Source organism: Rattus norvegicus, chromosome 11, assembly GCF_036323735.1.
Source record: "Rattus norvegicus strain BN/NHsdMcwi chromosome 11, GRCr8, whole genome shotgun sequence".
NCBI lineage: Eukaryota > Metazoa > Chordata > Mammalia > Rodentia > Muridae > Rattus > Rattus norvegicus.
Window position 1 is genome coordinate 84,721,226 of NC_086029.1, and position 14,262 is coordinate 84,735,487.

Sequence of the window (14,262 nt, forward strand, 5' to 3'; positions counted from 1 at the left end):
AGAAGAGCTTGCTGACAGGAGCCTGATATGGATGTCTCCTGAGAGATGAGATGATACAGATGAGAATGCCTACAGCAAACCATCAGACTGAGCACAGGGACCCCAATGGAGGAGTTAAAGGACTGAAGGGGTTTGCAACCCCATAGGAAGAACAACAATATCAACCAACCAGACCGCCCAAAGCTCCCAGGGACTAAACCACCAACCAAAGAGTACACATGGTGGGGGGACCCATGGCTCCAGCTACATATGTAGCAGAGGATGGCATTGTCTGGCATCAATAGGAGGAGAAGCCCTTGGTCCTGTGAAGGCTTGATGCCCCAGTGTAGGGGAATGCCAGGGCGGGGAGGTAGGGTGGGTGGGTGGGAGGGGGAAGCATCCTCAGAGAAGCAGGGGGAGGAGGATGGAAAAGGGGGGAAGTCAGAAAAGGCGACATTTGAAATGTAAATACAGAAAATATACCAATAAAAAAGGAAAAATAAATAAAACCAGACACACTGAACTCAATAGAAGAAAAAATGGGAATAACTTTGAACTCTTGGGCACATGAAAAGCCTTAAAAAAAAAAAGAAATACAGCAATGCACTCAAGTACCAGATATGGTGTACATCACGACTGAGCCAGTGCAATCATGACGATAATGGACACGGCTGAAGTGCTCATCCTGGCCACTGGGCAGTAGCTTCCACCCGTTGGTCCTAGATCTTCTGTTGGGATCAGACTATCAGAGTGGAGTTTCACTTACTGGTGTGTTCATCTCACTTTGGGATGTTTGATTCAGCAGTTTAAAATCTGGGATGGTTCTCTAGCCTGCCAAAACAAAAGTAGTTTACACACACACACACACACACACATGCACAGATAGATAGAGAGATAGAAAGATATAGTGAGAAAGTGAGGGAAAGACTAGGGGACTGGTGAATAGTTTAGTTGGTAAAGTGCTTATGCAAACACAGGGACCCGAGTTCAGATCCCTAGACAGCCGAATGAGGTGTGTACGTGCCTATAATTCCAACAGGAGGAGGAAGCAGGAGGATCAGCAGGTTTTATAGCAAAGATTTTATCTTTCTAGGAAGATACAGTCTAGCAAGGTTGGCCTGGATCACAGTAGTCTCAGGACTACTATAACAGTCATGAAAATCAGGGGATTTTGGAGTAGACAAAAACACTTCTGCATATGTTTACTGAAATGACTTGGCTTACCAAGATTCTTGAGCAAAAAGGTCCCTCATTTGTAGAGAAAAACTGAGGAAAAGCTGAATATGAATAAAACTGTGTATAGTCAGGAAAGCCTGACATCTCAAGGCTGGGGAGGCAGTCACATGGATCCTCAGAGCTATCTGTCCATCCATCTGTCCATCCATCTGTCCATCCATCTGTCCATCCATCGATCCATCCATCCAATTTAGTTCCACTGGTAAATTCCAGGTTCAGTGAGAGATCTGTCTCAAAAAGTAAGGTGGAGAATGTTTGAGGAACCCACACTACAGTAGGTAAAATCTGACTCTCAAAGATTCTCCTCTAACTTACACCCCCCCACAGACATACAGACACACACAGACACATACTTACACACAGACACACACACTCGCAAACAGACACACTCTCACACACACACTCACTCACACACACACTCACTCACACACACACTCACTCACACACACATTCTCACACACATAAACATATACCCATACTCATACACACACACACAGACACATACTCACACACAGGCACATCTACTCACAAACACAGACACACTCATACACAGACACACACATACACACACACATAGACACCCCCATACCCTCCACATTCACACACACACACATTCTCACACACATTCACATATACTCATACCCCCCCACACACACTCACTCACACACACACACTGAACAAATGTTCATCTAAATGGTCTGTCACACCAAATGATCACCTGTTTTTATTTGCTCACTGTTCAGATTTTGAGTTCTTTATGCATTTTAAATACTAATTCCTAGTGAGCTGTATAACTAACCAAGCTTTGCTTTGGGTACTCACCCCCCCACTTTGCTGATTATGTGTTTTTTTATGCAGATGTGTTAATACAAGGAAATCCCATTAGTTAAGTCTTGCTATAATTTTCTGAGTGATTGAAGCCCTATTTGGAAACCATTGTATCCCAAGCTCTTAACGTATTTCCAACAAGCTAGCTCCCTTCCCCCAATAATTTCAAAGTTTAGGGGATACCCTAAGGTCTGCCATTCATTTTGAGTTGAGTTTTGTATAGGATGAGTAATAGGGTTCTGCTTTAGATTTTTGTGTGTGGATATTTAATTTTCTTGGCCCTACTAGTTAAAGAGCCTGTCCTTGTTGATGCACAGTTTTGATGCTTTTGAATTAATGGCTGTAGCTTTGTGGGTTTATTCCTAGATTATCTATTCCATGGGTTCACAAGTCTGTTTTTGTGCCATGGCTCTGTAGTGTATTTTGAAGTAAGATGTTATGATACCACCAGAATTTTCTTGCTCAGGATAACTTTTATGTGCACTTTCAGAGCAGTAAAAAGTCTTCAGCTTCTGTTAGCAATTTTTTAAAAAAAAACATCATTATACATTATTGGACATTACACTGGACATGTTTGCTATTTTATTTTTCCTTACATTAACCCCACAGGATGCTGACATAGTATTATCTTACTTCACAGGTTAAAAAACTTACAGTTTAGGCTCACCGAGTATCTCACCAAATTTCCCGTAGCTGTGGAATGGTAGTGCGACCACGATATGTCTGACTTGAAGAGTAGAATTGGTCTCAGAGTGTCAAAGCTGTGGGAGATGAATGGCAGAGAGAACAGAGAACAGAGAACAGAGACTAGAATCCCAAGTCCAAAGGCCCTTTTGTTTGAATATTTTTATATGCACCACATCACACACCAAGATGTGTTTCCCAATTTTACAAAAACCAGATGCAGGATCTAGTAAAGCCTTAAGGTCATTGACACACCCCACTAGTAAAGGACTGGGGTTTTTTTTTTGCTGTTGCCTATGGGATGAATAAGGCAAAAACAAGCAGAACAAACAACAGGGCACGTGACCTGCCTATAACAAGACTTCTGGTGCCAGACAGACTGGTTGGGGATGAGGAGAGGTTGGCCCTATTCCCAGGGGTTAAGAAGCACAGTTTCACTCAGTGACGGACTCAGGTAGGAAAGGGGCACGTAGGTGCGGCTGTGTCAAGGCAGTAGCAGCCACGAACACTTCCTTCTAATAGAAAAAGAGCTCTTGGGTGCTGCGCTGTTGCTTTAAAGGTGCACTTGTCTCGCAAGCACATTTCAAAGTTACCTGCATAGATGTGTCTGCATGTAACGTAACATGTGGCCCAATGGAGGCCAGAAGAGGGTTTTGGATCATTTGGAGCTGGAGTAACGTGGCGGTTTTGAGTGAACTCCACCTCACGTGTTGGAGCTGAGAGATAAACGCGGCTCCTATGGAAAAGCAGGAAAGCATTTTGAACAGTGGCGCCATTGCTCCAGCCCGGTTAAGTCACCTGTTTAGTTGAGGCACTTTGTCAGAGTTGATGGAGGGCTCCAGGGCAGCTACCCTCTGACTCCACACTAACCGGGGTGGCGATGGGGTAGGGTCTGACCACCTGATTTCACTTTCCCTTCCTTCATTAGGGAATAACATCGTCCACTATCAATTTGCTCAGGGTATAGAAAGATGTGCCACTTAGAAACAAAAAACTGAATTTCATTAATTGGTCATTAAGTACCTTCTCCTTCAAATATCACGGACTTCACTACTTGGGATTCCTTCTGAGAGCGCTTGCTGATAAGATGAAATTAACCAGATGGGGAAAGACGCCAGCACCCTAAGTGGACTTTTGGAAACATGGCGAACACAGACCCAGGCTGCCCTCAGCCCGGCCTCATTTCCAACCCCAGCAAGTGCTTCTTCCGGTTCCTGAGTGAGGTGCGCTCACTGTCTGCACGTTCACTTGTTCAGTTCTCTTTCTGGGTCGTTCTAAACCCATAGCAGAGGAACCGAACCGGCCAGACTTGGTAATCACAGTGCCTGCCTGTCTTGACAAGAGGCTGCGCTCCCAGCTCATTGCAAACCTAAGGTTCACAGTGGGAACGGCTGCTCCCTGCCCTCGCCTGACGGCCGCCTCAAACCCATACCCTTCCTAGGAGAAGATGCTCACCTTTCTCTTCTGAGTTACCGTCCCAGATTGGAACCCTGCCCCAGGACAGGTTTCTCAGTGGAGCTTGGCCCCTAGAGGACAGAGACCACGGAGCCAGCTTCCTGTATGTATTTCCAGACATCCGCCTGTCCAGTTCCTGTACACTTCGACGTCTTCCCTCTTCCTTGCTCGTTGGTTACTTGCTGTACAGAGCAGTAAGCAAAGACTTATGCTTCAATTGCCTGGTTGTTGAATTTCTCCATTAACACTTGAAGTTTCTTTGTTCCCCAAGTAGACATCCCAAGGATGACAGAATGCTGTGTTTTAAACCCCCTGTACGTTATATGAATTATTAGAATTGGCCTAGGATTTGGTACCATTGGCATGGCTATACTCAGCTGTATCGTTCTGGAATCTTCTACTTAAATCACTGCTTTGCAAATGAGAACCTCTTCTAGATATTTCAGAGAGATCCCGCCTCCCCCGATATTCTTACGCTATTCCCTTTGAGAGAAAACAAAATTTGAGTGTTGATATGGTTGTATGAAGCACGTTATAGAAAATGTAGTCTTTGTGTGTGACTGGGCTCTTGCAGACTGCAAACATTTTCTAGTCTCCCCAGAGCTCGTGTTTTTTAACCTGAGAAATGAGAAGGTCGAGCAAGTTGGGATGGTTTCTGATTCTCCCTCGTCACGTTCCCAACTCGTATATTTAGATTTTCAAAAGTCCTCAAAATTATATGCACTGGCATCACAGGGGGAGGGGTTCGATGGAAGGACCAAGGCTTGGATTCTGTTTCTATAGACCTTCTTGAATGGCCTGGAATTAATTGTCCTAATAGTCTCCCACCAAGGTACTCTTTACATAAGGGACGCTTGCTTGCCTCCAGACAGCAGTTTTAGCTTTTTGCCTTTTAACTTTTTGGAAATAAGAGCTAGTGAGAGACATTCTAGGGAAGATAGGACGAGCCCCCTCAAGCTTGTCATGAAGGTCAGAACTGAATGCTGAACCCACAGGGTTGAGAGCGATTCCTCTAGAAGCAGAGAGCTATTAGCTTGCTCTTGTCTTCTGTAATTAAGGGGAGGCCTTGTGTCTTTGTGTTAGACCCTTTAATCCTAGGGTTGCTAAATGTTTTACAAACACTAATTAATTCAATTAAGCCTCACACCACCACCTTGAGGCAGGTAATTCCTCCTTGAGACATCTCATCTCTGCTTGTTACAGTACTATATACCAAGTGTATATTAATGGAGATGAGGATGATCATCAATGACTGTAAACCTTTGAATTTAGACGGTGCTGGGCAGCTTCCCAAAGGTCCAATTTGTGCAACGAGGACTGAGGAGGAAGCCTGAGCCAGCGTTCACGCCAGTGATGACCTAGCAGAATTAACGCACCTCTTTCCAGTTCTACAGCATGCCGAGGGCATGTGACCTTGAACAGTTCTTGGTGCCCTCTTTCTGACTCAGTTCCTATAGCTTTCAAACGGGGCCAATCATACGTTACTCATCGCCCTGCCTCACAGAGGCGGGAGCAAGGGGGGAAATGTTGCAATAGTCTGTGAGGCTCTCAGATGAGAGATGGAAATTAACATGTGACGAAACATGACTGTACTTATCTTCACGCCATCTAAATGGGCCAGGCAAGTGAAATAGCAGCATCTTCACAGCCTGGCGGAGAAACCAGTGCTGGCATTAGCCCTACTTAGCAGCTATTATAGGCTCGCAGAGGTCGAAGACTGCTCCTGGCATAAAGGAAAGCAAGGCGAGAGATACCAGATCACCCAAAGGTAGTTAATTACTTTTTTTTATAGTTAATTACTTTTTATCCTTTTCCTCCTTGCACTTTCCTGTCTAACTTGGCACCAAGGATTTGGAAGATATGCGTGTTGAGAGAGAATCAGAGAATGATGGGAACCACTTCAACTCTTAGACAGTCTTCCCAAATCTGAGAGGTCAATGCTCTTGTGTACTTAGCAGCCTTGCTCTCAGCTGCCCTGGCCAACAGTGCCTATGATAACCATTTTAATTTATTTAGGACAGCATCGTAAGGACTCACTCCCTCCACAAAGCCTCCCCTGCCCACCTCCTATCCTGTGTTTCCTCTGCCATTCTTGTGAAACTTGCATATGATTGGGGATTTTGGTGTTGACTTCGTTTCCACCAAAGATTTAACTCTCAAAAGGTTAGTTTTTCCCTCCAGAAATTAAAGAACAAATAGGAATATGAATTAGACAAAACTATATAAAAGGGATTATACAAAATATCATGCTGGTATTCTAGAAGATGTTTTATTCTTCGTCAGCCACGGGCTGTGCCTAACATTACCTAATTGGACCCAGTGGCTTCCAGCATACGCAATTGTAGCCACTCCTACAGCACAGGCTGACAGAACAAACTACATGCATTTGTTATCCTTGTTCACTGAGTTAAGTCCAGACCCAGACCTGGTGTTTAAAACCTGCATAGGATGGTTTATCTGTGTTTCCCGGCACATCTTTCTCCCCTTACATCCAGCCTATGGGCAGTGAAAGAGGAGGAGGCCACTCTGAAGAAGATTCTGTGTTTCTCTGGACCATGGGTTTCTTGCTTCTAGGGCTTCCTCCCATGGTCTCGCTTCCTGCCCTTGACCCTGTATCTCCCACTTCTGAATAAATTTCTGCCTACATTATAGGCCTTTCTCAAGTGCTTCCTTCACAGTGAGGCTCTCCGGGTCATGAAAGCCCAACACTTCTTGTAGAGCACTTGGGATGCACTAAAGTAACCTGGAGAAACAGTGCTGTCCTAGTAACATGACTGACAGAGCGGTAACATCCTTTAGTTTAAATGCTCATTTGGTCACTTGCTAATTGCTTTCCTTAAGTAACATAGAACATTGTTCATTTTCTGCGTAGAGGTCTTTTCTGTTGAGGGAAGATGACCAGTGAGCTGTTAACCCCAGTGCATATTTTATAGAACGCTTGGGATAGCGACCTCTCTGAGGAAGTGCACGCTAAATGTGCTTCTCTGTGGAATCTGCGCAGTCGTTGGGTTCCCGTGTGTGGCTGAGCAGGGCCAAGTGAAGGCAAGAGCCCCTTGCAGACCTATGTAAAGCTTAGATTTGCGACACCAGCACTGTTGGGAGGTGTGAGGAAACTATTTCTGCCCGGTAGAGTTCTAGAGTCTGTGGACCTTGAGTTTTGATGTGTATAGAAGGTTTTTGGTTTTTCCCATCCCAAACCTTTTTAGTGATTTTTTAGGGACTTAACTTTCTGCCCACATTTGTCTTAAACATTAGCAGCATTTGATGCTGGCGTAAGGTGGTAGCAGCTTTTCCTGGAATCCCTAACTGGTTACTCAGTTAATGCCACAACTTGTAGGTGGCCAAGGATACAGGGCTCTGGTTAGGAGGAAATGACCCCAGTAATGCCAGTATTTTTTTTTTTTGGGGGGGGGGGAGGAATTAAATACTACTCACACCTGCCCATGAGCTCTGCCACTTTCCCTACCTATTTGCCAAAGTTGAGATGAAATGGAAACCTCATTTGTTTTATTATTTCCTTTGTATATATACTAAATGGTTGCTTGTTAAAATGCAAACCAGTGAATTGTGGTCTATTCACAATGATGCACGTTGCTAATTCTGGCCGCTTTCGATATTTTTAAAAAGAAACTTCATGTTTTCATATGTTTGCCTCGTGGTAAGATGTTAATTCTACTTTTATTATTTGGTTAAATAATACTTATGGTTTTCGGAATGTCCAAGAACTCCACACTATACCTTCATACACACAAATATTCATATACATGATTACTGTTATAATGAGTTTTCTTAGTTTGCTTTTAAAAATATTTATCTTATTTTTTATCATTTGCTTAAGACACCTCTCTCTCTCTCCCCTCCCTCTCCCTCCTCTGGTGTGTGTGTGTGTGTGTGTGTGTGTGTATGTATGTATGTGTGTGTGTATGCGTGTATGTGTGTATGTGTGTGTATGTATGTGTGTGTATGTATGTATGTGTGTATGTGTGTGTAAGTGTGTGTATGTGTGTGTATGTGTGTGTATGTATGTATGTATGTGTGTGTGTGTATGTATGTATGTGTGTATGTGTGTGTGTATGTGTGTGTATGTGTGTGTATGTATGTATGTATGTATGTATGTATGTATGTGTGTGTGTGTTCTTTCTCTCTCACACACCTTTATCTCAGTCTCTAAGGGTTTCTTGTGTTAAGCTGGCCAGATCAGTGCCATCTCTTCACTTAGCTGGAAGGGACAGTGTGTGGACACAGTAACTACTCTTTATGGAACATCTTCCAAGGCACCGCTCCTCAAAACACAGCTCCAGGAGGGAGATTTTAGTGTCCTCCTTCTTACTTTACATGCAAGTGAATAGAGGTCTTGGACTTTATGTAGCCTGCTGTATCCCAAGGGGCAAAGATGATACTTAGGAAAACCCAAACTCCAAGCCAAGTCCTCCAACTTAGGAGCACATTTCCTTTACCAGTGTGCTACCAACTGATGCTAAAACCAACGTTTACTCTAAACATGGTGACCGCATCAGCACACATTCACAGCTTGACACTCCTCCCCTCCACATTCCTTCCAGATATTTCCAGGCAAGCCAAAGTCAGCTCTTGTAGATCAAAGACCTTACAACAAGACTGGTTCAGAGATGAATGGCTGAGAGTTCTTGTTCTATGCTTCTCTACACCATTCAGAGACTCCCTACAGTTATCTCAGACTTAGGCTCCAGCTTGTGGAATAACAAACGCACCTCCAAGCAGACTTACTTATGTATTTGAGTCCTTACATCGGCCCCAGGATAACAAATGTGACTTTGTTATTTTATCTTTCTATGCTAAAACTAATTTTTGCATAACTTGTGTGTACATTAAAAAAAAAACCTGAATTTGAGGGGCTGGAGAGATGGCTCGGTGGTTAAGAGCATTTGCTGCTTTTCCAGAAACCTGGGTTTGATTCCCACCACACAGATGGCGTCTCAGGGCGGTAACTGGAACTGCAGATCTACAGGATCTGTGGCCCTCTTCTGGCTGCTGAGGGCACGGGGCACACATGGTGCATAGTCATAAACACAGGCAGAACATCTATATACATAAAATAAAGTTTAGAAATATCAAAGGGACATCCCCTCCCCCAACTTTTGTTGTTTGCTCACTTATTTTGTTTCTGGGTATCTGTATGTGTCTGCTCACAAACATCTGAGCTAAAAAGGACCGCCTGGAATAAGTTGATTATACTTTTACGCCTTTACTATACGTTTTTCAAGAAATGCAAGCCTAATTCTACACACACACTAAGCAGAATACTTTGTGTGTGCAAAAGTAAATGCAATTATACATATCTGTCTCGGTGGATTAGGAATAATCTGTATCATTTGTAAACAAAACGAACGCAAACAGTTGGTTTGGGGATTCCAACTAAGCGAATGAAAAATCCTGGCTCTGTTAGCCTCCCCCACACCCTGGTCCCCCAGCTTCTGGGAATGAAACAGCGACCTGGGAGTTCTTGAGCCTGCTTCTCCAGAGGGTCCTGCCAACTCCGCATTGTCTTGCTGGATTTGCAGTCAGATGCCTTACGCTGGCAGGCTGTGGGCAGGCTAAGAGTGTTTTCCCTGTAAGTTGGGTACAAAAAGATCGGCATGGGAGCGGCTTCCTCTGAGACAGCTGAGAGAATGCAGAAGCTGGGAGCAGCCAGAAATTCCTCCTGGCACAAAGTGCCCGGGGGAGGAGTCCACTTTGCTAAGTATTGTCATTTGCTGCAGGAAGGTGTGTGTTCAAGGAGTTTTTAACCTGGAAGACCATTAACTCTTTCATTCAGCGGTCCGGAGGCGGCCCTGGAGTTGGTCCTGGAAGCGTCTGCACGCAAGGGCCAGGGAGCAGGAGTAGAGTGCATTTCCATGGGGGACCACCTTGGGAAGAGCCAGCATGCTTTACTCAACGAAGGGGACGAGAATGAGATGGTAAGTTCCCAGCCCCTTCTTCTCGTCTCCCTTCCCTAGCTTGGCCCACGCACACGCGGGAACGCGTTCTCATACTTCACTGCTTGTCGGCTCTGGAATTACCCGGCAAGAGATAACAGCAACCTTTCTGTCCCGTGACTGTAACTCCTGACAGCATGAATTTGGTAGAATGAACATATTGTATTCATTTTCATCAAGATTGTTTTCATTGGAAGTAAAACAGAAGGGGAAAGGAACATGTGACTGGCCAGTGATTAAAGTTTTGAGTCTCTGACTGTATGGAGAGTTGTGTCCAGAACTCCATTTCAACAGGTCTCTGAGAGGAGGACTAGAGTTTTCTCTGCTAGAAAGACCTGAACACCAGAGGCAAGACAGCTGCATGCTGGGTCTTAGTTTCTCTCAATCTCGTTGAGATTGAGTTCAGCGGGGAAGACACAGAATGCAAATATTAGCAATTATCCGCCTTTCCTCATTTTTTTTTCTACTTCAAAAGATTCACTGTGGTAGAGACTGGTGACAGAGAACTTTGTGTACTTCATCATCTCTCTGGTTTGAGATGCACCCCTGAAACTTGAGATCTGTAAGAAAATGAAAGATGAGACTGCTCTCGGCGAATCCAAAGGGATATTTCTCAATTACAATGTAATCAGGAGAGAGTCGGAGATGTGCAGTTCTGGGTAATAAGGTCTTTCTGCTAATTGTGTAAGCATAGCCTTTTATGACAGAAATGAAGCAATTAAAATGTGAGACTGTGACGCTCTAACTCTATAATAGCGTTTTTTTTTTTTTACCTTCCTGGGATTAATACACAAATAACAAACCCGAAAGATATTTACTTAAAATGTTTTCTTGGTTAATTGCTCAAGTCCTGACTATTAAATTCTTTGTTCTAAAACTGGTCTTTCAAGTTTAATCTGCTTACCTGTTTCTATAGCAACAATTTTTTTTTTTTGACATTCTGGAATCGATCCCATTTATCAAAGCTCCGGAAAAAGTTGTGAAGGACTAATGGGCACTTCAATTCAGATGGCTTTCTTAACCTTGTCTTTACTTCCTTCAGATATAACTATCAGTAACAGTTGCTTTCAGGACTCTCAAATGTCACCACTTACTGGCCTCACGTTGACTCATGCTCCTTTTTCCCTCCTAAGTCTTTCCTTGAAAGACTGAGGTTGCACTCGAATCCTCACCTACAATGCATTGACCAGAAAGCAGGGACTTTTTGCACGCTCTCTTTCTTTCTCATTTGTAATCACACACACTCGTCTCCTCTTTACTCATCTTCTTTGAAATGTCATTATGGGTCACCTATATTCTTGAAGACTACCTCCTCCCTCACCTAATAAGTGCTGTAGGCGAAGCAATCTTGCCACTGGTTCATCACCGCTAAGACCATCCGGGGTCTGCCCGGTTTTGTATGCAGCTGGAGGCTCAGTTGAGTGCTCCGACTGGGGAAGGGACACTGTGTATTTTGGTGAGCAGTGATTTGACCAGTCGGCTCAGCAGAGGTGCAGCATTAGTATGCACCCAGCTCCTTGTCCTGTTCCGACCGCCGAAACCTGACCACCTGCCTGGTACTGCATTGTTTTTCTTGCTACACTGGTCCTCACTCATGGCAGAACACTTCAAAAGTTGTCTATCATATCATATCATATCATATCATATCATATCATATATCATATCACATATATGTATGTATGTATGTATGTATGTATGCATGTATCTATCTATCATCTGTCTATCTCTCTCTCTCTATCATCTGTCTATCTATCTATCTATCTATCTATCTATCTATCTATCTATCTATCATCTGTCTATCTATCTATCTATCTATCATCTGTCTATCTATCTATTATCTATCTATTATCTATCTATCTATCTATCATATATTTTTGTTCTGGGTTCTGGCATATAATGTGTTTCCATTGTTATTTAGTTTCCGCCATGACCCTGTGAGGTTGGTGGGGAGAGCAATGTACAAGGCATTTGCCCAAGGTTGCTCAGTCAGCAAGTTTAAGAGCTGGAACATCGCATAGGTTGGGCTAATTAGGTAGTTTTGTGTCTCTGTGACTGAACGCAGTCCACTGATGCCTTTTCTTTACTGGGGACACTGTACTCTTCATAGAACATATTTCTTCTAAGAAAGCAAGGCTAAGGAGAATGACTGATGTTAGCTTCCCCAAGGTATGCTGTTTTACAGATTTTTGTATTTGCTGAGTAGATTTGTCTCCTCTGACTTGTGGGCTAATCCCTTTTAGAAAGCCAAGATGGTCTAAAACTGTGACATACCAAAGTATTTACAGGTTCTTTGTAACAACACGAGTGTGGATGTTTCCAATCATAATTCCTCTAATGATAGAAATAGCTTCAAATGTCAATAAAACTTAACCATCTAGGACTTGGCTCTCATGTAAAAGAAGAACGGAGAATGGCTGGAATTATCTTTCAGTCCAGAATCAAAGAAGCAGGAGCTATAGAGCAATTTTAGCTGACATTTTTGAGTATTGCCTTCAAAAAATAAGACACCAAAGGAAGGAAAAACCCGTTGGAGGAAAAGGAAGTGCTTTTCAATACAAAATACAAAAAGGATCCTTTTTGTATTAATGACAATATAATATATATTTCTGTTTTCTGTAAAGATTATTTATAAATGAAGAAGCTAATGTTATGTTATACCTGTCCCGTAGGGCTCCCCAAGGGATGTTTTCTTTTTGTGAAGTGAGACTATCAGATCTCGAGGGAGTTCTCACCCATGAATTCCAGTGTTGTGCATTTCTCTTCTGAAATGACTTAGAAGTGTTACAGCTCATCTCCTCGTGCACGACTAACAATGATACTGATTAATTGATTCAACCATTGATCATATCAATAACATCATTCCTTTTGGAGATGTACTTTATTCTAGCAAGATTTGGAAAAGAGATGTACTCTGAAAGTGCTCTGTATGTTTTTAGCAAGTAAAGAACAAACATTTGACTATTTTTCTGATTACAAAGATAATGTGGTGGTGGTGGTGGTGGTGGTGGTGGTGGTGGTGGTGGTGTGTGTGTGTGTGTGTGTGTGTGTGTGTGTGTTTGTGGGTTTGGGTGTTTGTGAAAATATTGAGACAATAACTCAGGACTGAAGAGCAAAGTAGATATGATTCATTAGTGTACATCTGAATATGATTAATACTACCATGTTGGGGACTCTTTTCCAGGCTTAGGCAGTGTATTTATAAAGTCACATCATTCTCATGATTGGAGTGCATTTTCATATAACTTACATCCTTCAGATTCTGCATGTTGTTCCTGTAGTATGGAAATACTGGGTAGTGGGCCCCTGTGTGTCTGTGTGTTGTGACAGCACACATCGGTACACTGAAATGAGCGACATTGATAGAGTTTGTGCTACAGAAGTCTGCACATAACTGCAGTTCTTCCATCCTGGTCCTGCCAGCAAATTGCCAAACACATTGCTTTCCCATTGGTTCCCTTCTCCCCATCACATGCATCCAGACACGATTTGAATATTATCTGTTGTGTCTCCAAATAAAATAAAACCAATCACAATCTATCCTTAAGGAGTGCATACACATCTTCACAAGTATGCATTCTTAAGGCAAAGAATGGAATCTGTACTCTCCTTTGAAGGCTATCTGCTTTTGTGAGAGCTGAGGATAGATGCAGGTTGGACATTTTTTCCTTTTGTATAGCCCTGCATGTCTACTATGGCATTTGAGTTGTGTTTGTATGAACTGTGCACCCACGTTGCATACTTGTTATTCTTAACTTTGTGTTGGCTGTGATGAACAACATTAGGAATTTTTGGATAGTCTTCCAATTATTTCCTGAGAACAAATGCTCAGAAATAATGTTGCAGTGCTAAAGGAGACGTACAGTTTAACTTTTGACATATAATATTTGACACCGAATACTCCATTTCTCTCTAAAAGTGGTGCCGTGAATTTATACGCCAAGCAGCAATCTCTTTTCGTGGATATTTACTCTCTTCCCTCCCCCTGTCCTCAAATGTTACTTTTTAATTTTGATTCTTCTACTCTAGAAAATGATGTTTGATGCCCGTATTCATTGTGCACTTCCGAGATGAGGTTAAACATGTTAATTGACATTTATGTTTTCCCCTATGACCCCTCCTGTTCCCG

The 14,262-nt window shown here is 43.0% G+C and overlaps 1 protein-coding gene across 6 annotated transcripts in view; it reads left to right on the forward strand.

Moving 5' to 3' along the window:
• The first annotated feature begins 5,788 nt into the window (after positions 1 to 5,788).
• Atp13a4 (ATPase 13A4) overlaps positions 5,789 to 14,262 on the forward strand; it is a 137,734-nt gene continuing 129,260 nt past the window's right edge. Inside the window, exons 1-2 of one of the 6 annotated variants that reach the window (XM_039088105.2) lie at positions 5,789 to 5,950; positions 9,977 to 10,118. In XM_039088105.2, coding sequence (XP_038944033.1) covers positions 10,056 to 10,118 — 63 coding nt within the window. In that variant the 5' untranslated portion in view covers positions 5,789 to 5,950; positions 9,977 to 10,055. Of the gene's footprint in view, positions 5,951 to 9,685; positions 10,119 to 14,262 lie in introns of those variants that run through there. The other 5 variants (XM_008768796.4, XM_063270374.1, XR_005490999.2 and 2 more) reach the window with 5 other exon arrangements.